The sequence below is a fragment of the Dendropsophus ebraccatus genome, chromosome 10 (genome assembly GCF_027789765.1).
Source record: "Dendropsophus ebraccatus isolate aDenEbr1 chromosome 10, aDenEbr1.pat, whole genome shotgun sequence".
In the NCBI taxonomy this organism is placed as follows: domain Eukaryota; kingdom Metazoa; phylum Chordata; class Amphibia; order Anura; family Hylidae; genus Dendropsophus; species Dendropsophus ebraccatus.
This window is the reverse complement of record NC_091463.1, coordinates 19,403,375-19,429,934: the sequence shown is the minus strand read 5'-3', so window position 1 is coordinate 19,429,934 and position 26,560 is coordinate 19,403,375. Positions and strand designations below refer to the sequence as shown.

The following is a 26,560-nucleotide window of genomic DNA, read 5'->3' as shown; positions in this document are numbered from 1 at the left end:
GGATTTCACTAGAATTTATACGGTATAATAGAGTTAATAAGTCATGTGTCTCTTTCCGGTCGGATGGCTCACTAGCATTCATTTGTCGTTTTCTTTAGAAATGCTCAGTACTGGACACAAAAGAGTTAAAGAAAGAGCTATGTGCTGTAATATGAATGCGGCTTCCGGGGGTGGTGTCACTTGTAGCCTAGGAGTGTCTGTCTCCTCTTACAGGTAGGGCTGCCTGTCCCCGGGGAGGTCCTGTGTGCTCTGGAGGGGTGTGGACTGGCTGCAGGTGAACGGAACTGAAGACCAGGAAAGAGTTATTGGAAGAGTCCTCCGGAGGGTCAGGATGTTTCGTAATTCCAGGAGACGCCGGTCTCAGGTAAGGTGGGCGGCTCACGCTGGTCTATACAGAACTTCTGTGTCTCTTCCATTCTGGCTTTGTCTCTTTGGTGAGCGCAGACATGTGTCGTCATATCGCCCTCGCTTCATTCATCAGGATGCATCAGCTATAACCCGGAATTCTTTCACGTCATTGCGTCGCATTTTTTATTTGCACTACTTCGTACTGTTAGTATGACTTATTTATAGGGTCAGAGCTTTTACAATACTATCATAGCTATGTAGCCGTCACCATGGCGGAGCATTACACATGCAGTCATATCCAATGGACACACGTGCTGATGTCATTTAATAATTTTGACTATCGCATTAACAGTAAGGCTATGTTCACACAACCTAAGTTTCATATTAATCACGGCCGTTGTTGCTGATTTGCAATAACGGCCGTGATTAATATGAAACTTAGATGTTGCTGCTGTCTATGGAACCCCGGCCGGAGTGTATACACATAGTATACACTCCGTCCAGGATCGCTAGCAGACCACAAAAAACTGAACCTGTCAGTTCACGCAATATAGCGTGCGGCTCCGGCCGCACGATCCATTGTGAGCAGTGGTGAATTCGGCAGAAGTAAAGATCGCCCGGCCGGTACTGCAGTAGCAGCCAGGATGATCTTCAGTAACACAGGTTGTTTCATGATCCGGCCGGGTCATAGAACGGCCAGTGTTATACTAAATGTGAACATGGCCTAATAGTCCATGAGGTCTGGGACACTTATTCAATGTTTAATAAATATATTATATGAGTAGGTTGAGCCCAGTCAGGACCCATTACCATTAGCTTAGGATGAGAGTTAGATCACGAGGGTCTCCCAAGACGGCCATATCCTAAAGGCACCTCTTATATGGCCGCAGTATTCCCCTACTGAACACATGGGATCCTGAGATGACCACAGACGTAACATTCCCTTCCCAGGCTTAGCAGAGAGCGTAACATCCATAAACCCACACACAATGATGTCACGTTTTAGACGTTAACGTAGTTATTTTACTATCAACACCGAACCCCCTCAACCTGTCAGATATCTCCCATCATGTAGTGCAAGTCACAGATTCTCCACATAAGCCGCCATCTTTCAGAGTCCAGCTCCGTCAGCGTCAGAATACAGGGTATACACTTGTTAATCTGCGCCCAAGGCATTCCACTGCATTTCGGACAACCGAAGCTTTGGCTGTCCAGGCATGATGGGAATCGTAGTTTTGCCACAGCTGGAGGGCTAGGAGTTTGACACCGGTGCATTCTCTCTCATTCATTGAGTTTTACCATGGTATCAATGCGCTAAAAAGTATAAAAAAGGATAAAACATTCTAAAAAACTTTAGTGGTAGTGGTTTAGCTAAAAGGGTATATATGGTACTGACCAGTCACATCTGATCCCTGCTGCTTTAGAGGGCACACTGACTACTACATAAGATATAGCATTATGGTAGGTGAGGGCTCTGATACGGACTATATACCGAGAACTGGAAGATTCAGCTTGCAAACCCTCTAAAGTTCTCGTTTTGATGATGATTTCCTTAAAGGGGTTGTCTCAGGCTGTTCAGATGTTATCTGTGGGAGATGTGGTATTCACCTATACATGTTCCGTACAGCAGCTGCTGCACTGACATCTAATATTGCACAGCAGCCATTCAGCTGAATAGCTGTAATACATAGGGCCGCCAAAGTCAAAGTGTGTGGCTGTCTTTTCCCACTCACTGTTCTTTGTTCTTGGTCATATACATTAGATCAATGCCAGCTAATGGAAGGCTCCCGACTCTTCCCAATGCCAGATGTCAGAGGATTTAACCACTGGGCTGTCAGATTACAACACACCCCATTCCTTTGTTCTCAGGGCAGATAAGTCACCACCTGAGGCACCAGGGCAGATAAGTCCATTCCCCCCCACCTACACATGAACATTTGTCACCTTCAAGCATTCATGTGTTCCCTATGGGAAGAAGTAAAGGCCACATTACACTGCATGTCCCTTGCAGGGGGGCGGGGGGCGTGGAGAGGTGCAGGAGGAGCTGCCCGGACAATCCTTAGATCATCTGGGCAGCCCATTAAAGTCAGCTGTGGTCTGCTGCCACCACTTCTATTGCCCGGAGTGACAAACAGCAGACCGTTGCTGTCACGATTGGGTCGTTTCAACATGTTGAAGGAACACAATTAGCTGACATCATGGTCTTTTAGCATGCGATATTACATCAAACGATTATCGTCCAGAACAGTTGGCAATCGGCCAAGTACGCTTTGTTTAATAGGGCCTTTAGTCACTGACAACAGCTTATCCCACTGAAAACAAAATGGTCAAGCAGAGAGGGTCTTTCCACCTGAGAGTCCACTGTACACCTTAGAAACTCGGCCGTAGCGGCTGAGGGTGTCAGCTTTAGCCAACTTTAGTATAAGGTATATGGCGCTTTTACTCCCCATTCAGACATACACATAAAAAGCAGAATGGGCACGTGTACGATGATATTTGGAGATAGAGGTGTGGTTTGGCCAATGGCTGTTGAAGTGTATGTATAGACGGCTGAACCATTTTAACAATCTTGCCCATGATTGGTCTGTGACTATATAGAGCTAAGTGCATACAATCTTCAATAGTAACATAATTATAGACAATCATGGCAGCCAGTCAGACATGAGGTAATGCAGTGGTCTCACAGGCATGTGCTATCTGTTTGGACTTGTCACATTATGGGGCTGATTCGTACATACTTATAGATCAGAGGTAGTAGGCCCGGCGTCTGGCTGGCAGGGTATGCTGGTACCAGCAGGTCTCATCAGATAGTCCTGAAGCAGTCAGTGAAGACCCCTCACCAGATATGTTGCTGATACAGATGCCCCTATTGTTTCCGGCTATAGTCTTCTGAAGGTCACATCAAAGCAGGCATCCCAAGGGTCAGCAAAGCAGCCCTCCATCCTGCCCAAGGAGAACCCATTGTTTCATTGTCATCCATAGTTTCACAGAGGCGTCATGGATGATTAAACCGTAGATGGGGTCCCTCTATACACAGACATTGAGTCATTCGTCAAATATAGCATCCAAAATGTATTTTTCCATCGTAACACATCATCAGGAGAGAGTCATCAGGACCAATGGCAACCAATAAAGTTGATGGTTGACATTAAATTTCCTATGGTGGTGATGCTGGGTGGATATGATCTTTCTCTTTTTAAATTACCCATAGGGCTGAGCAAATCTATGGTAAAAATTTGTAGAACCTGAGTATATAAGAATATAGGGTTACTCGAAAAAATTGATGACAAAAAAACTTACAGCTCCTCATCCATGGCAAGGTACAGATTGTTACCCAAGTCCATGCAGGATAAATCCTTGTTTTCTATTTTTGTCCGCCCGGCCACATCTCTATCTAACATCGCACCTTGATGAAGTAAATAGGCTATCAATCTTGTTTCCTGGAAACCCCCTTTAAAATATTAGCTTAGTACTGAAACATAAAGAAGCCCTATCTGGCCTGGCCATGTACAATGCATATATGGATTTTAAGGGGATAACTTTTCTGTCCTGTAGTGTTTGTCAGACTTGTCCTCAGTTTCTCACACCCGTCCTGAGAGCAAAGTAATAAGCAGCTCAGTCATTCATGACCGGACTCCACAGATTCCTAATTTTAAGACCTCATTCCCATGGGCAGAACCCCTCCACCACCCTGCTTCCTGTAAATGACTGCTCTATGCCCCTTCATGAGAGCTCTTTTTCTATCTATCATTGGGTGGCATGGTGGCATTGGGTGGCATGTGTAATATGGTGAACGATTTCAGGTTAACGATAAACATCATTAACATGTTAACATCGTTAACATAAAATATCTCGTTTGCGATCGGTTCTCGTTAGTCGTTAATTGTTAAAAAACGCTCCGTGTAATAGGACCCTTAGACTGTGCAAGTGGCATTATTGTTACAATCTCAGAGAACTCCTTTAAACCAACGTACAGCACTGGGCCTCCAACCAGCCAATGCCGAGACAACCTCTTCAGTGTTGCCTCAAGGTACATTAAGATCTTTCATATGATACAGACGTGCAGCAGAAATCTAAGGACAACCTTTAAATTTCTGACTGATTTGCAACCTGTGTGCGGCAGATTTGGTTGTGGATTTGGATGCAAATAAACTCCATTCAATGGTGATAATCAGTATTTTACATGGATTCTTCAAGGATTTCGTGCACTCCCCGTCGGAGTTTACAGAGAATTTTTACCGTGTGAACATTGTACTACAACCTCAGCTTCTATTGAAGTAGATAAGCAATATTTTTTTTTCCTGGATAACCCCTTTAAGAATTTTGAATGGATCCACACTTATCCCCTCCATGATTCCATTTCTTCAAAGGAATCTGTCATGTTCAATATGTTTTTACAAGAAAGTAGATGTTCTTTTTCTAATCCTGTAAAACCCCTTTAAATTGTAGCAGTAATGAGCAACACAGCCCTCTCTGCTGCCACCAGTGTTAGGGTCCTATTCCATGGGCCGAGCAGGACCTGATCAATGATGTAAACGAGCGCCAATCTGCTAGATTGCCGCTCGTTTACTGGGCCTATTCGTTGAGCGAGGGCTGCAGGGACATTGTTACCGATGTCTTCGCAGCCCTTGAAGCATCATACATTACCTGTCAGGTGTTCTGCTCCGCTCTGTCTTCCTTCCCGGGTCCCGCGCGCTCTGGCTTCAGAATGGCCTGTCAGCTGACAGGTCACTCAGCCAATCACAGGCCGTGGCGGTCCCAGCCTGTGATTGGCTGAGCGCTCCGTCAGCTGACCGGCCATTCTGAAGCTAGAGCATGCGGGACCTGGGGAGGAAGACAGAGCGGAGGAGAAGCCCTGCAGGTAATGTATGCTGCGCTTCTCAAATCGTCGGTTGCCCGCCGCGCACCGCTATTCCACCGTATCGATGCGCGTGGGGGATCGATGATTTTAGGTCTGGACCTAAATGAACAATCAGCCGATGACACGATCATCGGCTGATCGTTCTCTCTATTCCACCAAGCGATAATCAGCCAAATCGGGCCGATTCGGCCGATTATCGTTCCTGTGGAATATGGCCCTTAGTGTCCAGTATTGCAGGCTGTCCAAGCCCTGGTTCCCGCTCTGTGCTCTGATCCAGCATTGCTGCACATGGAGCTCTATGGATACAGAACCATTGTTTGTTCTGCAGAGGAGATACTCTCTGGAGTCCCCTTTAATTTATATCCTGGCTCATAATGGATTTAAAAGTCCAGTGGGCTGTCTTATTGACAGCTATCTCTGTATGTAATCTTATACAGGGAGGGCTGCCAGTCACAGAAATATATAGTACAAGTTTTAAAGGGGTTATCCGGCCACTTTCTTCCAGAAACAGCACCACTCTTGTCCTCAGTTTGGTGTCAGTTTTAAAGTTTAGTTCCATTGAGGTGAAAGGAGCTGGATTGTAATACCGCACACAACCTAAGGACAGAAGGGGTGCTGTTTTTCATGAAAGTAGCTGTGCTTTTTCTAATCCTGGATAAAGCCTTTTAGTCTAAACATTTTTCCTCCAAACTATATATCAATCTACTTAACTCCTCCAGCTCCGTAACATGCTGCCGCCAGCTCAGATAGCATGCTCTACGTGACAGGTTCCCTCTAAATACACTGGAAATGTGACATCAAGTGACTTGCTAATTACGTAGTTAACTATTACATGGCTCTCATCATTCATTAGACAAATTCCATTTCCTACTCCCAACATGTTTAAGCCCGGTTCAATGGTATCTGCCAAGCGCCGTACTCCTTATTTCTGATTTTATTTTTTATTGTTTCTTATTGTTTTATTGTTTTATTTTTTTATTTTTTTTGTTTGCTTCTTTTTTTTCTAACTTTTTTTTTTTAGTAAAGCAGAATCTTCCCGCGACTTGTCCACATCATTTGTCTTTGATCTCTGCAGGGATCTCATAGCAGGGAATGTGCCCTTAGGACATTCACACGACCGGAATTACTGGTGTGTTCTGACCGATCACAGCTCATACCACCGCCATTAAGGGATGCCTGTACGCGGTGTAGTGAGGAATATACAGGATTTATGATCAAACATTAGAGGGACGGTATTCACAAACCCCTCGGAATTATCTGAGACTTTTACATGAAGCATCTGTTTGTGGTTATACTTGCAGGTGGCCATCTCCCTGATCATCAATATAATATGTATGGAGGATAAGGGGCGAGCATTGCTCTGAGGTAGAATATTGCACCATATGGCATCACGTGGGACGCCACAGAATCTATAGGATTTACTGAGGTTCGTCCCTCATGTTCTGCCTGTATTCAGTAACATCGGCTGATATATAGACATCAGTCAGTCACCCAGGGACGTTCCCAAACGTACAAGAGTGTGTTCAGAGGTGAATCTTATCTTCGAGCAATTTTTCACAACCTGAAAATATGTTGTCTATTCCTCAAGACTATTGTGTGGGCTGACATAATCTCTCATCTGAGGCTTAGGCCGCATTCACACCTATGTAGCAAGGACACATGTTTACGTTTGTACAGACAGATACCTGCATCCATAATACAGATGCAAACCTGTGTGAATGCGGCCTAAAGGTGCCCATATACATACTGTAAGATTGAATTTGCTAAAAAAAAACAAAAAAGTATGGTTTCGACCAAAACAATCATCCTTCCAATGACAGATGTCATCATCCAATAGATCTTTTGTTGATGAACGATCTTTCAAAGAAGAATGGAGGAGATTTATGGCGCCGTCTTATTTAGGATTCTCTCTGTTGCCCATAGCAACCAGTCCTGGCTCAGCTTTCATTTTACCAGAGCAGTATGAGTAATAAAAGCTGTGATTGGTTGCTATGGGCAACAAAGTGAATCCTATTATAAGACATCCTATTATAAAACATTCTCCCATTGTCATTGATCTTGTATGGCCACTTTGAACATCTGGATTAAAGATAGTATTGGCCACACTGGTAAAATGATCATACATCCGACCATCAATCTATATCTGTCTAATGTGGACAGCCATGCAGCAAGAATACGCCATGTTGGATGAGAACTAGGTCAGTCCTTTGTTCTGCTGGAATATTAGCTGATGCCAGGAGTGTCTGGCAGCGGCCTTCCCCGTCTCTTAGCTGTTACGTATAGGGCATTATACCCATCATTTTGTCTCTATTGTGATTTCTGCAGTCTTTTACCATAGCAGACTGAGGCATAGTTCCTCCTTCAGTTTAGGGTAAATAGGGCGCATGTTGATGGTATCTACATGATGGACCATACCTATATTTATTTTACACTATAGTAGGGATTCCATATTCTCCACAATGATGTGCAGTGCCAGAATGAGTATCCGCAATGCCCTGTAGGTGTAGATATTTGCCATATGGCAGAGCAAAGCCTATGACCCTATATAGAATATGGGTGGATGTAAGGGTATGTTCACACTCTGCAGATCAGCCCTTAGTGAATATATCCTAATACTAACAATATATAACAGAACCAACAATCAGGGATCCAGATAGCTGACCGCAAATGTTTGGTCTAGGACGTCTTAAAGTTTTTTCAAGGCCTCTTCTTGCGTAGCTGAGTCTGTCCAGAGAATCCTGCAGTTGCAGATGCCTCAGAGTCTGAACAGTAAATCATTAGATGTTATACTTGTACTATTGTTGAGCACAGGTGCATACTTATTGTAATGATATACAGTGGTGCCTTGAATTACGGGCATAATTCATTCTGGGACTGTGCTTGTAGTCGTGGAAAAATGTAACAGAAGGACATGTGTAAAAATGTACTTTTATTGGATATGCATTAAAAGTAAATAAATAATCCAACAATTTTATATTTACAAAGTATCTCCAGTAATAGAGGCCGTTAGGAGGGCTGTTACGTCAGTATGTCCAAAGTATGATACTTTGTAAATATTTGTATATAAAATTGGTGGATTATTTATTTACATTTAATGCATATCCAATAAAAGGTCATTTTTACACATGTCCTTCTGTTACATTTTTCCATTTTGATAAGCAAGGATTGGTCTATTAGATTTTGGGTTAGTGTACCCAGAAGTACACGTATATTTGACCGCGCTTGTAATCCAAATCCACTCTTAAACCAAAGCAAATTTTACCATAAGAAATAACTGATATGCAGACAATTGGTTTCACACCCCAAAAATAATGATTTTTTTATTCTGAATAACATGTAGAACAGATGAAACAAACAATGAGAAACAGCTGAATATGTGATATTATAAGTGACTGTACAGTATAGCAATCAGCATGTGGAATATAATGTATAATAAGTGCATAAACCTGAAAAACAGCAACAGTTTGTAGATACAGGATGGAACTGCCCCACAATGCAGGAGTGTAGTACAATAGGCTAGAATAGAGAAGCAGGGTTGCTGTCAGAGGTCTGTGTGGTCACATGACAGCAATGGGGAAGGGGGTGTGTTCAGCATGGACCAATCAGGAAGTGAGAATCACAGAGCTGTGCAGGAGGACAAAGACAGAAACGTTTCTATACAATGTGAATGCAGGCACATTATAGCAGCAGTGTGTATATCTGAGTGTAAGTGCAGGCACATTATAGCAGCAGTGTGTATAGCTGAGTGTAAGTGCAGGCACATTATAGCAGCAGTGTGTATAGCTGAGTGTAAGTGCAGGCACATTATAGCAGCAGTGTGTATAGCTGAGTGTAAGTGCAGGCACATTATAGCAGCAGTGTGTATAGCTGAGTGTGAGTGCAGGCACATTATAGCAGGAATGGAGATGATGGGAAACACGAGGGCTGACAGAGACTGCAGGGATGAGCAGGACATATGTGGGCACATACGTGCAGCATCTCTGTCCGGGGAGAGAGGGGTTACAGCTATGAGGAGATTACCTCCACAGTCCTGTCCCCTGATGCAAGCCCCAGCCTGAAGTGGATCTGCTAGTATCTGGAAGGTGAGGGAGACTTCCTGGGTCAGAGTACAGAGCTATAGACCCCGCTGTGCAGACCATGCCCCTCCCACACTCCCCTCCCACCCAGTACAGGGGGCTCTTACACCAAATAAATGCTCTTAAACCAAGTCACAATTTTGAAAAACTGTGAGCTCCTCTTGCAAAACGCTCTCAATCCAAGTTACTCTTAAACCAAGGTACCACTGTAGTAGTAAACTTGGTAGCTGAAATACCTTGAATGTGATTTTTCTTGACAATGTGGGTACTTTGTTTTTTTGTTTTTTTTTAATCAGAAGAAAAGATATATAGGAAACTGACTGGTACACCAGAAATAATATAATATCAAAAAGAATTATACTTACATACTGCTAGATCTGCAGCATTCAGATACTAAGGGACCTTTTACACAGCCAGATTTATCTGACAAATTATTAAAGCTAAAGCCAGCAATGGATTTAAAAAGAGGAGAAATCTCAGTCTTTCCTATATGATCTGTTCTCTGTTTATAGTCTGTTCCTAGCTCTGGCTTCAATATTCTTTCAGATAAATCTGTGTGTGTAAAAGGACTCTAAGCCTCTGCAGATATCTATTCTAATGCTTATTTGTATTAGAATAGACATTACAGTGTCAGTGGTGCTGCATCTGTGGTACAGTATAGCATTGTGAGTAGGGATAGCTGTCAGTCACTGCTCACTCTGTTACACTGTGCCGCAGCTGCAGCGACATTAACAGACAGCTTCCCAAAGTCTAGAACAGACATCAGAGGAGGCTTCAGGCCCTATTCCACAGGCCGACAGTAAGGAGCAAACAAGAGCTGTCAGCGCTCGTCTGCTTCTCGTTCCCGGCTTGCTGCCACCGCTATATCACGCGAAAGCAGCGAGCGAGTGAGTGCGGGGAGGGCCGCAGGGGGGGCTGCCTGGGTGATCGCTGATTGTCCGGGCAGCCCATAGTATATAGCGGCGGTCTGCTGCCACCGCTCCTATTCCACGGAACGACGGCAGCAGATCGTTGCTATATAAGTCGATTGTCTTTCAACATGTTGAAAGACAAACGACTTCAACGATCAGCAACATGAACTACGTCGGCAGATCATTGCCTCCTATTCCACGAGATGATGGGCCTTTAGTATCACATGCGGCAGCCCTAGTGACTAGTGACTGTAACTGTGCCAGGAACAGAGCTTGAGTAGCCCTGCAGTTTCCAACACAGCCACTGGTGGCAGCAGAGGGGTTGATTGACACCTTACCACTGCCACTCATTCTAAAAATTAAAAAAAAAAAATATATATATATATATATATATTTAATCTTATTCAAAAATAAAATTGTTCGCCAATATGCCCCTTTAAGGATTATACTTCTGCTTTAAAAAATGGATCAGGAGCAATAGCAGATGTCGTGCCCGGGGGGCCTACATGTACTATGTTTTTTTGTTGTTGTTTTTTTAATCATCATTGTGGGTAGAAAAATCTTTATTCCTGGTATGGCGCTCTCAATTATTGATGAGTTTTATTTTTGTTCTGGATTCGGGGCTTAGATGGTATCATTCTTGTGGTTTGCATTGTTTTACCTCCACACCTATTTCTCTCTACTCCAGGTATGATATAACGCTCTTCAAGTTTAGACATCATTGTCTTATATCTTACCCAATCATCGCTTCTTTAGGAACGTTCAAGTCCAAACATTTTATATGGTGTAAGTTCACCTGTAGTGAACCGGCACTTGCACGTCAGGAAATTGCACAAGCAGGATATAAAGGATGTGGTGGGGATTTCTATCTCTCAGGAGCCGTATGAGCCGGTAATAGGTCGGCACCATATGGTTGTTTTATAGCATACTGTATATAGGCTATAAAGTAGTCTATACATAGACTATACAGGTAGATATAGGGCATAAATAAGAGATCTAGACCCCACTATTCCGGTAATTCTCTATAGAGCCAAAGGCTGCAATCATCTATCTCTGACGGCTCCATAGAGAATTAATGGAGCAGTGGTGGACGAGTACATTATACATTAAGGGTGCCCACAGACACAGCTTTTTTGTGGCATTTTTCACAAAAACACCAGAAAAAATGCCAATGCATTAACAAGTTTGCATTTTTATTGGGTTTTGTTCTGGGGTTTTTGTGTTCGTATGTGTATTGTGTTTGTGTCCGAACATGGACTTCATCACAGAAGTCCGACTTTTGGTTGAAACACTGACCCGAATGCCCCAGCACCAGAAAAGAAGGGCTTAAGTGACCCCTTTCCTTGCTTGGACCGGAGCAGGTTGGGGGGCGGGACAGGGGGCAGGGAGGGGGGTGAGTGTTCATACTTACCATAGACGCCTTCTTTCTTTACCAGATCCAGAACACTGAGCTTGAAGTGTGACGGGCGGTGATTCTTCAAATGTCTGATCAGCCAATCAGCGGCTGAGGTGGGATACTGCTGCAGCGGCAGATTGGCTGAGCTGAAACTGCACAAGTCTCTGCTCAGTGCTCAGCCAATCAGAGGCTGCAGTGGGGTTCTGCCTTAGACCCTGATTGGCTTATTCTGTAAACTCTGGCTGGTTTAATCCCTCCTAGCCCCCCCCTAATTTAGCACAGTCTGGCCCACAGGGGGACCCCTGCAGTCTATCATGAATGTAGCCCTTAATTTTATACAGGTTTTAAAGCTGATAAAGCTGCTATGATGTGTAGAGTACGTCTAAATATCAAGAAAGAGAAAAGTAATAAGGATGCTAGAGTTTACATATACTGACGTGAAATGCGTGAAATACAATAACTATAATATATTATATGAATCTATGCGCCTCTCTCATATGAATCTTATGAATCTATATGCACCTTTGATATTATATGATATGAATCTATGTGCACCTGTGATATGATATAATAAGCTTATGATACCATATGATATGGATCTATGTGCACCTGTGATATGATATGGATCTATGTGCACCTGTGATATGATATGAATCTATGTGCACTTGTGATATTTTATAAGCTTATGATATCATATGATATGAATCTATGTGCACCTGTGATATTATATGATAGGCTTATGATATCATATGATATGAATCTATGTGCATCTGTGATATTATATGAATCTATATGCACCTGTGATATTACATAATAAGCTTATAATATATGATATGAATCTATGTGCATCAGTGATATGATATGAATCTATGTGCATCTGTGATATTATATGAATCTATGTGCACCTGTGATTTCATTTAGTAACTTTCATGTTTGCACTAGGTAGCAGAGGTCAATGTCACAGGACAAGGTCAACCATGTTACTCCTGCAAAGAACGGTGTCCAGGCTTCCTTGCTCACAGGTGGAGGTGTGTAAAAATGTAATAATTTATATCCATGTGGCTAAACATTTTTAAGCATTTTTGCCATGATTTGGACAATTTTGGGGCAAAATGCCATAATGTATATGCCTGTATTCTCTGGCTCTCTTTCTGTGTGCTTTGATGACTCATTGTGTATCTCCAATAATATTTGACATGTCCTCAGATGTTTCAGAAGTTACTGATTGCACCGGGTCTCATTCCTGAGACCATGTGCGGCTGTGTGCTCCACTCCCGACCTGCAGGGACATACAAACCGTTTGTTTCTAATAGAGCGACAGAATAAGACTTGACTGACACTCTGTCACACACTCCTCCCAGCTGTATCTCATGATCACAGCGAGTTTCAGTACTGCAATCCAGTTCTGCAATCAGTCCAGCTGCAGGCATGAGCTCTGTAACGCTCTTCATTTAGCATTCTATATTTTCAGAGACATCTTCTTCGCCTTCATTTCTAGCCATGGTGACAATGCCGGGCTAATCCCCCATCATGCAATGTTATTGATGTGTCACATTCCTCACGGTACCTAAAATAACTTACTCGTCACCGGTTTGACTCTGTGACCTAAAGTGCCGTGATGCTACATTGCTTATAAATACAAAAAGTAGGTGTAAGAGGTTAATAAAACGGACTTACAGGCACATCGTGTTTTACTCTTGGATGAGCCCTTTCTCTGTAGTTAACGTCCTATAATAACAATACTCTTTATGTTTGCCAGCTTCTCCTATCCATCTTAGCGGGTGGGGACAATGAAGAGACAAGGAATGGTTGAGAAATGGAAGTATGCAGGGGTATAAACTGTGGCGGAAGGAGCCCACAGCAAAATAAAGATGGCGTACATAAACACCCAACCCTGTGTCCCTATCTGGTTCCTTCTCAGCCTGAACCACAGCAGTGACCCCAATACCAAGTTCATACAATCACTAAGATCACTATCAACCCAAATGGCTTACATCCGTATGTCTATCTACCACCTTCTCTATCAGGAGGAGAGAGTTAAAGGGGTACTCCAGCAAAAAATCTTTTTCTTTTAAATCAACTGGCTCCAGAAAGTTATATAGATTTGTAATTTACTTCTATTTAAAAATCTCAAGTCTTCCCATACTTATGAGCTGCTGTATGTCCTGCAGTTATTGTTGTTTCCTTTTCAATCTGACACAGTGCTCTCTGCTGACATCTCTTTCCAAAACAGGAACTGTCCCGAGCAGGAGAGGTTTTCTATGGGAATTTGCTACTGCTCTGGGCAGTTCCTGACATGGACAGAGGTGGCAGCTGAGAGCACTGTCTCAGATTAAAAAAAGAAAACAACAATAACTGCAGGACCTACAGCATCTGATAAGTATGGGAAGACTTATTTTTAAACAGAAGTAAATTACAAATCTATATCACTTTCTGAAACCAGTTAATTTGAAAGAAAAAGATTTATCACGGCTGACCCCTCTCTCCACCAACATCATCTTCCAATCGGTAGGCCTCCATACACCTAATACTGTTGAGCAAACCTGACATTGACAGTGGGTTGGAGCAACTTTAGTATAAGGTGTATGGGCACCTTAAATAGGTTGTACGGGATAAGTTCATAATCAGTGATGCTGCAGGGGACATGACAGTGCTGTGTACTTACCAGTCCTGCTGTACCGCAGCTACCGTTTTCTAGGCCTCCTGCTCTCCGCTGCAGTCAGTATTTTAACAACATTCACTGACACGCTGTTCCCAATGGAAATGGCTGCTCAGCATAAACAGTATAGAGTTAGGAGTGGCCGTTTTCTGTGGGAGTGGCATCTCACTGGATGTTAAAACAGCAACAGCGGCAGAAAGCTGGCAGCCCGGGAACTGGCAGCTGCGGTAGAGAAGGACAGGTAAGTATATAGAATAATGAATAAAGGATAAAAGGAGGCACTCACCAGGAGTGTATTCAGACCATCCGGCTTTTATTGCTGTGCGCAGGGGGAGCGGGGGAGACACGGTGGGTGACCGCAGTTTCGCGGCTTAGTGCCGCTTAGTGCCGCTTTGGGGTTCGTCAAAGCGGCACTAAGCCGCAAAACTGTGGTCACCCACCTTGTCTCCCCCGCTCCCCCTGCGCACAGCAATAAAAGCCGGATGGTCTGAATACACTGCTGGTGAGTGCCTCCTTTTATCCTTTATTCATTGTTCATACAGCATGTTTATTTCGAATTGAGCACCACCACATACCGGACCCAGCCTGAGATAGTGCCATCTAGTGGAGAGCCAGGCAGTGCCATCACTTTTTTCTTTCTTGTTGGTAAGTATATAGCACTATTATATCCCCCACAGCCCCGGCAGCATAGCTGTTTATATGTTTATCCCAGACAACCTTTTTAAGCCAAATTGCCCAAACATTTTTAATTTTTTAAAAACTTTATTGCATTCCAAGACCCAGAACTTTTTATTTTTGTCAGCAAAGTGTGGGCTTATTTTTTGGGTGGTGGAATGATGGAAAATGCATTTTTGTCTAATACAAGACAGGACAGGTCATCCTGAATGAGAGACGCTCTTTGTTACCAGATTCTACCCTAGCAGAGACAATGGTCGTCTTTTAAAGGGGTTGTCCAGGTTATAAAATGTTGAAAGTGAAGCAACCCTTTAACTCAGAAATCTAAACTAGACAAACCCCTTTAACCCACCATTTCACAATCCAAAAATAGTTCTTAGCACTTGGGAAGGGTCTGTAGTGGAATGGAATAGATTTTCGAAGACCTACTGTATATAATTTGCTTTACTGTTCACAATTTTCCCATTCCTTTTTATCCCAGGAAGATCTGCCAGCATTGTCACTGTCCATGGGAAGATCATGGGAGCGCTGCGTCTCCTCAGGATGTAGAGCGATCTCTGTGCCAGATGGTAGGGGCACAGCGCTTGTCTTCAAGTGAAAGCAGTTCTGATTCTGCCTTTGAGAAGTATGCCTGGGTACCCCCTGGACTCACCCCGGAGCAGGTATCTTTTCTCCCATATTTGCAGTGATATTTTATGGTAAAATTTATAATAGTCACTGATTTTACGTTGCAAATTTTTTTTTCCAGGTGCACCAATATTTCAGATGTCTTCCCGAGGAAAAAGTCCCATATGTGCAGAGTATCGGAGAACGATACCGACTGAAGCAACTTCTCCACCAAATACCCCCTCATGACTCTGAGGTAAAGAGAATGGTTGAGGGTTATACTACCTTATCCTACCTTCCTATTGTTTCTTTCACCTTAGTAGCCTGTCTTTTATATAGTATGCTGAACATATGCCATATAATATCGCCCAGTACCTCCCCATTTAAATGAGCATTTGCCACAGCCTCTAATATTCATGTGTTTTCAATGGAGATAGGTGGGGGTAAGCCTGGTGGCGACTTATCTCTCAAAGAACTATAGGGTCCGGCAACATGCCCAAACCTTCTCTCCTGGGACATCATCTGGTGAGAGTTGGGAGGCCCCCATACACTTTAGGCTGACTATTTCACTTAAGTCTATGGGTACCTTTACCTTCACTTTCCTTGCTAGTAAAATACTTGGCCACCATGACTAGATATTTGACTAGTTAGATCTATAAGTAGGACACTGTGCAGAAACCCAAGTAAGATACAGTCATACAGTCCTCTCTTCCTTAGACTATAGAGCTAACCATGGCCAAGCTCTTCCCACTTTTCTCCTTTCTTCTCTTTATGTTACTGTTTGCGTGGTTATGTGGCAGACCCAGTGCTGCTGTTTGTTCTATGCTAGGCCCAGTACTGCTGTTAGTTGTAAGCCGGTCCTGTCCCAGGCCCGGTACTGCTGCTCTTTGCAGGGAGAGGAAGAAGAGGAGTTACTTATGCTATTCAGCCAGAAACGGAGACTTGAAAATTTGGGTCGTGGGTCTGTACGTCCGGTCTCCAGAACTATGAGTGGTACAGTCTGTCAGAAGGTAAGAGAGCACCTAATGTATGCCATTAATACTACTGGCTGCCCACTGTTTTCTATGCCTTATATCCTCCCTCACAAACTTCCAAGGAACTAAGATATAGGGGGGTTAGATTTAGGGGTTATCAAGGCTTAGAAAAATATGGATGCTTTCTTCTAGAAACAGCACCACTTCTGTCAGTTTGGGTGAGATTTGCAGCTTAGTTTAATTGAAGTGAATGGAGCCGAGATGTAATACCACACACATCCTAAGGACAGGGGTGGCACTGTTTTTAGCAAAAAAAGTAGCTGTCCCTTTTCTAATCCCGAATAACCCCTTTAACACTACAGAGCTGCGTTAAAATTTGTTTTACGTGTGCATAAAACGGCCACGTTTTTGTGTCTGTATCGGTCAGCCCAGGACTGGTAGCTGTAATAAGATTGCAAAAATGAGGCCTTATTATGCCCATGTAAAACCCAGCCTAAAAAGCTTAACAGAACTATTGTCTTTGTGCAGTGTGGACACCAGATCGGTGGGGGTGATGTGGCGGTATTTGCATCCAGAGCGGGGCTAGGCTCTTGCTGGCATCCTCAGTGTTTCTCCTGTACCCGGTGCTCAGAACTCCTCTGTGACCTCATCTACTTCTACCATGGAGGACATGTGTACTGTGGCCGGCACCATGCTGAACTTCAGCGCCCGCGATGCTTGGCGTGCGATGAGGTGAGCGCCCTCACGTCTGCCCTCTTACTTTTACAATGAATTGCCTTCAGAATTTGTATTTTATGTTCTATGGTATTTTGTCTTTTCAGATTATCTTCTCGGTGGAGTGCATGCAGGCCGAGGGTCATCACTGGCACACCAGGCACTTCTGCTGCTTTGAGTGTGAATGCTCTGTTGTAGGTCAGCGCTATATAATGAAAGAAAAGCGGCCATACTGCTCCTCCTGCTATGAGAGACTCTACGCACAGTACTGTGACAGCTGTGGCGAGATCATAGGTAAGAACAAAACCACCAGTACATGCTGGAAGTCCTTGAATTCTCCCATTAGGCCCTGATAAAGGGGTCATCTAGTTCTGAGAATTTTCAGTATCCCAAAAGTAAACATTTCCTTCCATGGGATAAGGGGTAGCTAGCTGATTGGTGGGGGTCTTACTGGAGGTCCCTTGTGCCCCCAAGTGAATGGAGTTGGTGCACATATGCTTGGCCACTGCTCAATTCATTCTCTATGGAACTTCCAAATGTTTCTGTGCACAGAGCGGTGGCAGTGCCTATACACTGTTGTTACAATCACTCGAGGAACAAAGAATTTGAGGACAAGAGTCTCCATTCTTGTGACCAGGGGGTCTGACTCTGGGCAATCAGCTAATTATCCCCTATTCTTTCCAAGGGGATAACTTTTAACCATTGGATATTTACATTATTACATGAATGTCCCCCGTTCTGGTCCGGACAATCATGCCACTTGCACAACATTATACACTCTTGAATAGGTTCTATGTTATGCTCAATTTCAAATCAGGTGGCATTTTAGTGAAATTTAACACCTTTTGCAAAGTAATCTACTAGATTACAGATCAGTGCTGGGGAGGGGGATCATAGAAGATATACACTTCATTTTGTCAACAGACCCTTTTAACAAGGAGAGCTTGTTCAAAGTGGCCAATGCAAGCAAAGCAATATGATTACCTTGTGTAGGGATCTTCCCGGGGGATGGTGTGTTTGGACACAGTTCACAGCAGACTTGGACTTGTAAAACAACAGCTTGGCGTTTATTTTCAGCATAAACAGTCCATAACAGAAATATAGCAACACTGTGCTTTAAGAACAAAACAAAAAGGTCTTGCCCGTCTGGGCGCTAACTAACAACGCAGGTTACCTCTCTGGCACTTCAGTGGTCAGTTTTGCGGGGTGTGAACAGGCCCCAACAGCTGCTGTCTTCCCAGCTCTCACCAAACAGCATGCAGGCTGTTCACTCCTGGCTGAGAGAGAGAGACCTGTACACTGAGCACAGCTTTTGCCTTCTCAGGCTGATTGGGATCAGAGCTCACCTGATCCCAAAACCCACACTGGATCGAGGGGGAGGGAATGGCAAGTCCCACTACCAAAACCTACCTGCCATTCCATGTAAGTCCAGGCCCGGCAATAATAAATAATAGCTCAGCAGCATAACACTGCTGAGCACAGATGCCTCCTGGACTCACCATCTCACACTGTGTATCAACCTGGGTGAGATGTACATCCCCTCGAGCACTTTACCAGTGACATGTCCACATATCCCCCCCCTCTTCTTCAGACCGGAGGGCTGAGCGTATTGTCCCCACAGGCAGTGTACCCTTGATAGGGCGTCAGCATTTGCCTGTAATTTCCCTGGCCGGTGTTCCACAGCGAAATTAAAGTTTTGTAGGGACAGAAACCACCTAGTCACCCTTGCATTCTTCTCCTTGTTTATTTTCATCCATGTTAGGGGGGCATGGTCTGTCACTAACTTAAACCTCCTGCCTAGTAGGTAGTACCTCAGGGATTCTAGGGCCCACTTCACTGCCAGACATTCTCGCTCAACTATGGCGTAGTTTTTCTCGGCCGGGGATAGTTTCCTGCTTAAGTACATCACCGGGTGCTCCTCGCCATTCACGACCTGTGAGAGGACGGCACCTAACCCTGTGTTAGAGGCGTCTGTCTGTACCAAAAACTCTCGCCTAAAGTCAGGGGTAACTAGCACAGGCTGTTGGCACAGGGCAGACTTGAGGCTTTGAAAAGCCTTCTCGGCCTCTGGTGTCCATGTCACCATTGCGGACTTCGCACCCTTTGTCAGGTCAGTTAGTGGGGCTGCAACTGAGGCAAAATTTGGCACAAACCTACGGTAATAGCCCGTAATACCCAGGAAAGCTCTGACCTGTTTCTTTGTGAGGGGTTGAGGCCAATTCTGTATTGCCTCGATTTTATTTAGTTGTGGTTTCACTAACCCCCTCCCAATAATGTAACCCAAGTATTTGGCCTCCTCTAAGGCTAGTGCACACTTCTCTGCATTGATGGTTAACCCCGCATCACTTATGGCATCTAACACCGCCTGGACCTTACAGAGGTGACTTTCCCAATCCGGGCTAAAAATGACCACATCATCGAGGTAGGCAGCGGAGTAATCACGATGTGGTCGCAGAATCAAGTCCATCAACCTCTGAAAAGTGGCAGGGGCTCCATGTAACCCGAATGGCATCACTACATATTGGAAGAGCCCATCAGGGGTGGAGAATGCAGTCTTCTCTCTAGCCTTAGGAGTGAGTGGGATCTGCCAGTAGCCCTTAGTGAGATCGAGGGTAGTTATGTACCTGGCATTACCCATCCTTTCTATCAACTCATCTACCCTGGGCATGGGGTAGGCATCGAACTTGGAGATCTCATTTAACTTTCTAAAATCATTACAGAACCTCCAAGTTCCATTGGGCTTTGGGATTAACACAATCGGGCTGGACCACTCGCTCTGGGACACCTCAATGACTCCTAGGTCAAGCATACGTTTTACCTCGGATGATACCGCCTCCCTCCGTGCTTCTGGTATCCTATAGGGCTTAAGGTTTACTCTGCTTCTAGGCTCAGTTTCAATATGATGACTAATGAGATGCGTACGCCCTGGTAGGTCAGAAAACTTGTTTTTATTTTTCTGCAGGAACTCCTTAGCTTCCTGCTTCTGGGATACTGATAGGGTGTCACCAATCCTGACCGGAGGGATTGGTGGTGACAGATGACCAACAGGCTTTGTCGCCACCAAGGATTCCCTGTCTTTCCAGGGCTTGATCAAGTTTATGTGATAAACTTGGAAAGGCTTCCTTCTACCTGGTTGGTGTACCTTGTAGTTGACCTCACTGATCTTCTCTACAATTTCATAGGGACCCTGCCACTTTGCTAAGAATTTGCTTTCTACCGTGGGAACAAGTATGAGTACCCGGTCACCTGGGCTAAATGTCCTGATTCTTGCAGAACGATTGTAAATTCTGCTTTGGCCCTCTTGCGCCCTCTGGAGGTGTTCCCTTACTAGGGGCATTACAGTGGCTATACGGTCCTGCATTTGTGCTACATGCTCTATAACACTCTTGTATGGGGTGGACTCACTTTCCCATGTCTCTTTCGCTATATCCAATAAACCCCTAGGGTGACGACCATAGACTAATTCGAAGGGAGAGAACCCTGTGGACGCTTGGGGTACTTCCCTAATAGAAAACATCAGATAAGGTAGTAAGTGATCCCAATCACGACCATCCTTTTCCACCACTTTTTTTAACATATGTTTCAGGGTTTTATTAAACCTCTCCACTAACCCGTCTGTCTGGGGATGATATACAGAGGTACGTAGGTGTGAGATTTTAAACAGTTTGCATAGCTCTTTCATCACCTTTGACACAAATGGTGTACCTTGGTCAGTCAAGATTTCCTTGGGGATCCCCACCCTGGAAAACATATAAAACAATTCCCGTGCAATTGTTTTAGAGGTAGTGTTTCTTAGGGGTACAGCCTCAGGATAGCGGGTCGCGTAGTCCAACACCACTAGAATGTACTGGTGTCCCCTAGCCGACTTTACAATGGGACCCACCAAGTCCATTGCGATCCGGTCAAAAGGTACCTCTATGATGGGGAGTGGGACCAAAGGACTGCGAAAATGCGACACTGGAGCGCTAAGCTGACATGTGGGGCACGACTCACAGTATTTTTTTATGTCAGCATAAATCGCAGGCCAATAAAACCTCTGGAGGACTCTCTCCTGCGTTTTATCTGTCCCCAAGTGGCCCCCAAGGACATGATTATGGGCCATGTCGAGTACCTGACGCCGGTACGACTTAGGCACCAGAAGCTGTTCCACCACCTCATCATTAATTTTAGTGACTCTGTAGTAGAGATCATTAGTCATAGAAAAATGTGGAAATTTTTTCTCAGCTTCTGGTTCCTGAGGTACCCCATTCATAACAGTGACCTGTTCTCTCGCATTTTTGAGAGTGGGGTCCTGTAATTGTGCAGTACCAAAATTATCCCTAGACACCTCTAAGTCTGGAACATTTTGCGCAGTGGGAGGAGCCTCTTCCTCACCAGCCTGGACCTGCAAAGGAAAAGCATCATATTCCTCCTGTACATTTTTATCATTTACCGTGGGTAATGCAATAGGCTTAGGGGTCTCCTCACTCCTTTCAGGGGATTGTTGTTTTCCCCATAGAGCCCAGAACAAAGGAAAATCACGCCCCAATATAACATTATGCATAAGGTTTTTAACCACACCCACTTCATATTGTACAGCGCCTAGTTCAGTCCCGACATTAGCCCGTACTATAGGGTAAACCTTTGTATCGCCATGTATGCATACCACACTCATATGTCTTGCTGGCACAAAGTCCCCAGTCACCAGGCTGGCATGCACCAGGGTGACAAGGCTTCCTGAGTCCAGCAACGCCTTAACAGGAAAGTCATTTACAGTAATGTTGCAGACTTGTGGTTCAGTCTCTAGTCCAGTGACTGCAACAAAAGACGGCTCCGCAAATAGCGACTGACGCCGGCTAGCGTCACACTCCATGGGCTCAGAGGTAAGAGGGCAATGGGCAGACATATGTCCCGTCTCGTGGCATCTCCAGCACTGGATAGGGCCTGGTCTCCTTGGCAGGGAGTCCTTTTTAGGGCCACTTAGCCACCGGGGTCCCCCACCAGTCTTTTGCCCCTGAGACACCTCCTGAGCGCTCTTCCCTCTATCAGCACCCCTCCACACTCCCCCAATAGATGGAAGTCTCTTACCAGATGATGGCACAGATCTGGCACTCCGGGGAGGTGACGGTGCTGCAGGAACATCACGGAGGTAGTCCTCGGTCGCCTGGAACCTCTCCACAAGGCTGACGAGTTCGTCGGCACTCCTAGGGTCGCCTTGTCCCACCAAGCGTTGCAGATCAGCAGGAAGTGCGCGGAGGTAGCGATCCATCACGACCCTCTCTAGGATCTGTGCAGGAGTAGAGGTGTCTGGCTCCAACCACTTTCTTGCCAAATGAATCAGGTCGTACATCTGGGACCTTGCTGACTTGTCCAGACTGTAGCTCCAGTTGCGGACCCTCCGGGCACGGACAGCAGCAGTAACTCCTAGTCGGGCGAGTATCTCTGCTTTTAGCCGAGGATAGTCCTTGACCTCTTGCTCACTGAGGTCATAATAGGCCTTTTGAGGTTCGCCTGTTAAATAGGGCGCAATCACTTCTGCCCACTCAGTGGAGGGTAGCTTTTCTCGCTCAGCCACACGCTCAAAGACAGTTAAGTAGGCCTCAACATCGTCATCAGCAGTCATCTTTTGCAGCGCACGCTGCACAGCTCTTCTTACAGACAAAGTCTCTGGCGCGGCTGCTGCCACCAGCTGGGGATTAGCACCTGCAGACGCCTCCTGCTTTGCTATCAGGTGCTCAATAAGTCTCTGTTGTTGAGCCATTGCTTGCTGATGTGCAGCCATTGTCTGTTCATGGCGCAGGTTAGCGTCTGCCAGAGCCTGTTGTTGCTGCCTATTAGCCTGCTCATGGCGAAGGTTAGCGGCCTCCTGATCCTGTTTAGCGGCTGCCTGAGCCTGTTGTTGTGCGGCCAATGCCTGTTGCTGTTGCAGACTCACTTGCATTAACTGCTTCATCATCTCCTCCATGTTGCTTGTCTGTTTTTGGAGTGAAGCAGCAGCCTTCACCCAGGACATATGCCGCTGTAGCCAAGTTGCTGCACACCGTTGCCCCTAGCAACCGTTTTGCCCGCTCCGCAGCACCAATTGTAGGGATCTTCCCGGGGGATGGTGTGTTTGGACACAGTTCACAGCAGACTTGGACTTGTAAAACAACAGCTTGGCGTTTATTTTCAGCATAAACAGTCCATAACAGAAATATAGCAACACTGTGCTTTAAGAACAAAACAAAAAGGTCTTGCCCGTCTGGGCGCTAACTAACAACGCAGGTTACCTCTCTGGCACTTCAGTGGTCAGTTTTGCGGGGTGTGAACAGGCCCCAACAGCTGCTGTCTTCCCAGCTCTCACCAAACAGCATGCAGGCTGTTCACTCCTGGCTGAGAGAGAGAGACCTGTACACTGAGCACAGCTTTTGCCTTCTCAGGCTGATTGGGATCAGAGCTCACCTGATCCCAAAACCCACACTGGATCGAGGGGGAGGGAATGGCAAGTCCCACTACCAAAACCTACCTGCCATTCCATGTAAGTCCAGGCCCGGCAATAATAAATAATAGCTCAGCAGCATAACACTGCTGAGCACAGATGCCTCCTGGACTCACCATCTCACACTGTGTATCAACCTGGGTGAGATGTACATCCCCTCGAGCACTTTACCAGTGACATGTCCACACTTGACATTAGTGAATAGCGATGTGGCTGTTCATGCTGTTCTCTCAACCACTGCTGAGGGCCGGTGCAAACATAAAGCAGCCCAGTGGCCCATTAACTGGGAGGCCCACAAGGCTTTTGCCCGGTCTGCCATATTGCCAGTCTGGGCCTTTTTAAGTGGCTACTGTAACAAGATGTGTACTTCAGGCAAGAAAAAATGGCGGAGAGAATTTTTTTTTAAACAAATGGGACAACTTTAGAGAACCAATAAATACTCTGACCGAAGAAACAGTGGAGATTCTTGACAGTATCAAAAGTAACATGAAACTTTAAATAAACGTTATGACCTTTGCAGGTGTACAAAACATAACGCACTGTATACCACAGAAGGTAAAATAGTATGTTTAGAACTATATCCCGCTTCCACGATACTTTTTAGGAGCAGCACTGATGACAATATCCATTGTTTCTTCAGTTGATTGTCTACCAGGGATCTTTGAGACTAGATGTCTTATTTATGTGTTGTTCCCCATCACAAGATGTAAAGGTGAGAGCTTTTCTCTCACACCATTGCTGAAAAATCCTGCGCTATAAAGCACTGTGTTTCTTTTCTGCTTTGTATACAAGCTAATGGTCTTCTTGCCCCTAGGTGTAGATGAAGGACAGCTATCACATGGAGGACAGCACTGGCATGCATCTGAACGCTGTTTCCGATGCGAAAGGTGCGGGTCATCACTTTTGGGGCGACCATTTCTACCCCGTCATGGACAAATTTACTGCTCCAGGGCCTGCAGTCTTCCACGAGCAAATAGTGAGCGCTCTATCAGTCCGGCACAGTCAGATGGATCTCCATGCAAAGAAACTCGAGATATTGGCACATCTACCAACGTAGAACAAGAGGGTGAAAGTTTTGGAGAAAGACGAATGGGAGGAGGAAGAAGAGCCATGTCTATGATTGATCAGTCAAGGACACCCCAGAACTGCAACTCATATGTAGCTCCTGTAAGGTCTATACACTCCAGCCTAAGAGGGGCACCACGTGAATTTAACCGTGAATCTTCCCAGAGACGCTCTCTGCCCGACCTCAGGAGTCAAAATAGAAGCCGCCCTCGAGTCACCTTTAAAATTCCTCTTAGCACAGAACTGAAGGAACCCATACATTTCAGCTATCCGTCATTCTCTTCTACTTCCTCTTCATCTTCAGATGAGGAAGATGGATATTTTTTAGGAGAACCCATTCCTTTGCCTGCATTTATGAGACCTCCAGGGCACTCTGCTCCTTCCATTCCTCCCCCAACACCAAAGAAGAAAGACAAGAATTGTCTTCTGTCCTGAACGTATGTAGCTTTTCCATCCAGAGGCCATTATACGTCTCCTTCTAGATTCAGACTTTTTGTAAGACTTCATGGTGACTTCTGGGTCCTATGGCGGGAACTGGTATTTATTGGGACATTGTTATCATTGATGTGGAAGCAATCTGTGTATTCACGGAACAGATGGAGGAGATTCAGGGAAGATCTCATAATTCCTCAACTCTTTTTAAACTTTTTTCTAAAAGTGAAGCATCCTTTAAAGGGGTTGTCTATTCCTGCATATACAACCCCTGTAAAAAAATTCTGAAATCCGGACACTTCAAAGATGGTCACCCAGCTTGTTTACTTCCTACCAAATACACAAATCACAGATGTGATGCAAAACTCAATTTAAAGGTTTTGTTCCATCGAGGTCTAATTGCTGAGACCTCCACCGATAAGGATGAGCCAGGAGAAGCATGGTGGCACATGCTTCTCCTGGCTCCCTCGTTTGGAGAATTTGTTGTTCAGACATCTTCATTATACGTCTATGATATGTCTGGGTGGTGATGATTGACCGCGGGGAAGTGTCCCATGCCGATCCCTGTTTGTTCTCCTGATCGGTGGGATGTTTTCAAGGACTAGGGCTGTATCAAACTTCTTCAGCCACCAAAATTTAAGTGCTGAGCGATCGGAGTTGCGCTCATCTCTATGAGCAACATTTTCTTAAATCTTTGCTTGCTGCCAGTAAATAATTTTTTTTAAGCAAACGGAAACTGACTTAACCAATCCAATCTAATACTTCTCACAGATCAGGACTGAACATGAGGTGCAACATTTCATCACTATGCTTCGAGAGATGGATACAAGCCATGTTATCTGGTGACAACACAGGATGGAGGGGGCAGACTGTTGTTTGCTTCATTCCTTAGGTCTCTTCATTTCTTGCAGTTATTGTGTTCTCTAGTCGGGTGATATTGCACAAAACCCGTAGCAATCCTACCTTCATAGACATACATTACGTGGAAAAGAATATATAAATATAAATATATATGCCTGAAGGCAAAGCTGTCAATCATATCACAGCCCCACCCACAATTAGCTGCTCAGCACTATAAACAAGAGGGACCAGGTTACTGTGAAAGTGTTGGGGGTTTTACATTTCATTACTATTTACCCTGCTGACCTTGGGTCCCGATTTGCACTAGGATACATTCTGATGTTGTTTATTATTGTGATGCATTGTCATGGACAATAAAACATCGATTTGTGTTATATATGTAAAGGATAAAGAGAATTTCTTTGTATATTGTGGACAACTGCCATTTACTGTAAAAAATAAATAAATTAAAAAACGGGGAAAAAAAAGAAACTGTTGACCAAAACAGTTTATTTTTAAATTTAATAATAGAGTAGAGGGTACAGC

General features: G+C 44.7%; 1 protein-coding gene across 4 annotated transcripts; it reads left to right on the top strand.

Moving 5' to 3' along the window:
* The first annotated feature begins 229 nt into the window (after positions 1 to 229).
* LOC138802779 (prickle planar cell polarity protein 3-A-like) lies at positions 230 to 26,381 on the top strand. Of its 4 annotated transcripts, none has more exons than XM_069986414.1 (8): positions 230 to 364; positions 12,535 to 12,620; positions 15,408 to 15,588; positions 15,675 to 15,788; positions 16,426 to 16,542; positions 17,035 to 17,238; positions 17,328 to 17,514; positions 24,492 to 26,381. In XM_069986414.1, exons 1-8 carry the CDS (start codon positions 332 to 334, stop codon positions 25,175 to 25,177), a joined length of 1,608 nt encoding a protein of 535 aa, XP_069842515.1. In that variant the 5' UTR covers positions 230 to 331; the 3' UTR covers positions 25,178 to 26,381. The 4 variants fall into 4 exon arrangements, with proteins under 4 accessions (XP_069842515.1, XP_069842516.1, XP_069842519.1 ...); XM_069986415.1 differs by having other exon boundaries at positions 232 to 364; positions 15,412 to 15,588; positions 16,402 to 16,542; XM_069986418.1 differs by having other exon boundaries at positions 257 to 364; positions 16,402 to 16,542.
* Positions 26,382 to 26,560: the final 179 nt, after the last annotated feature.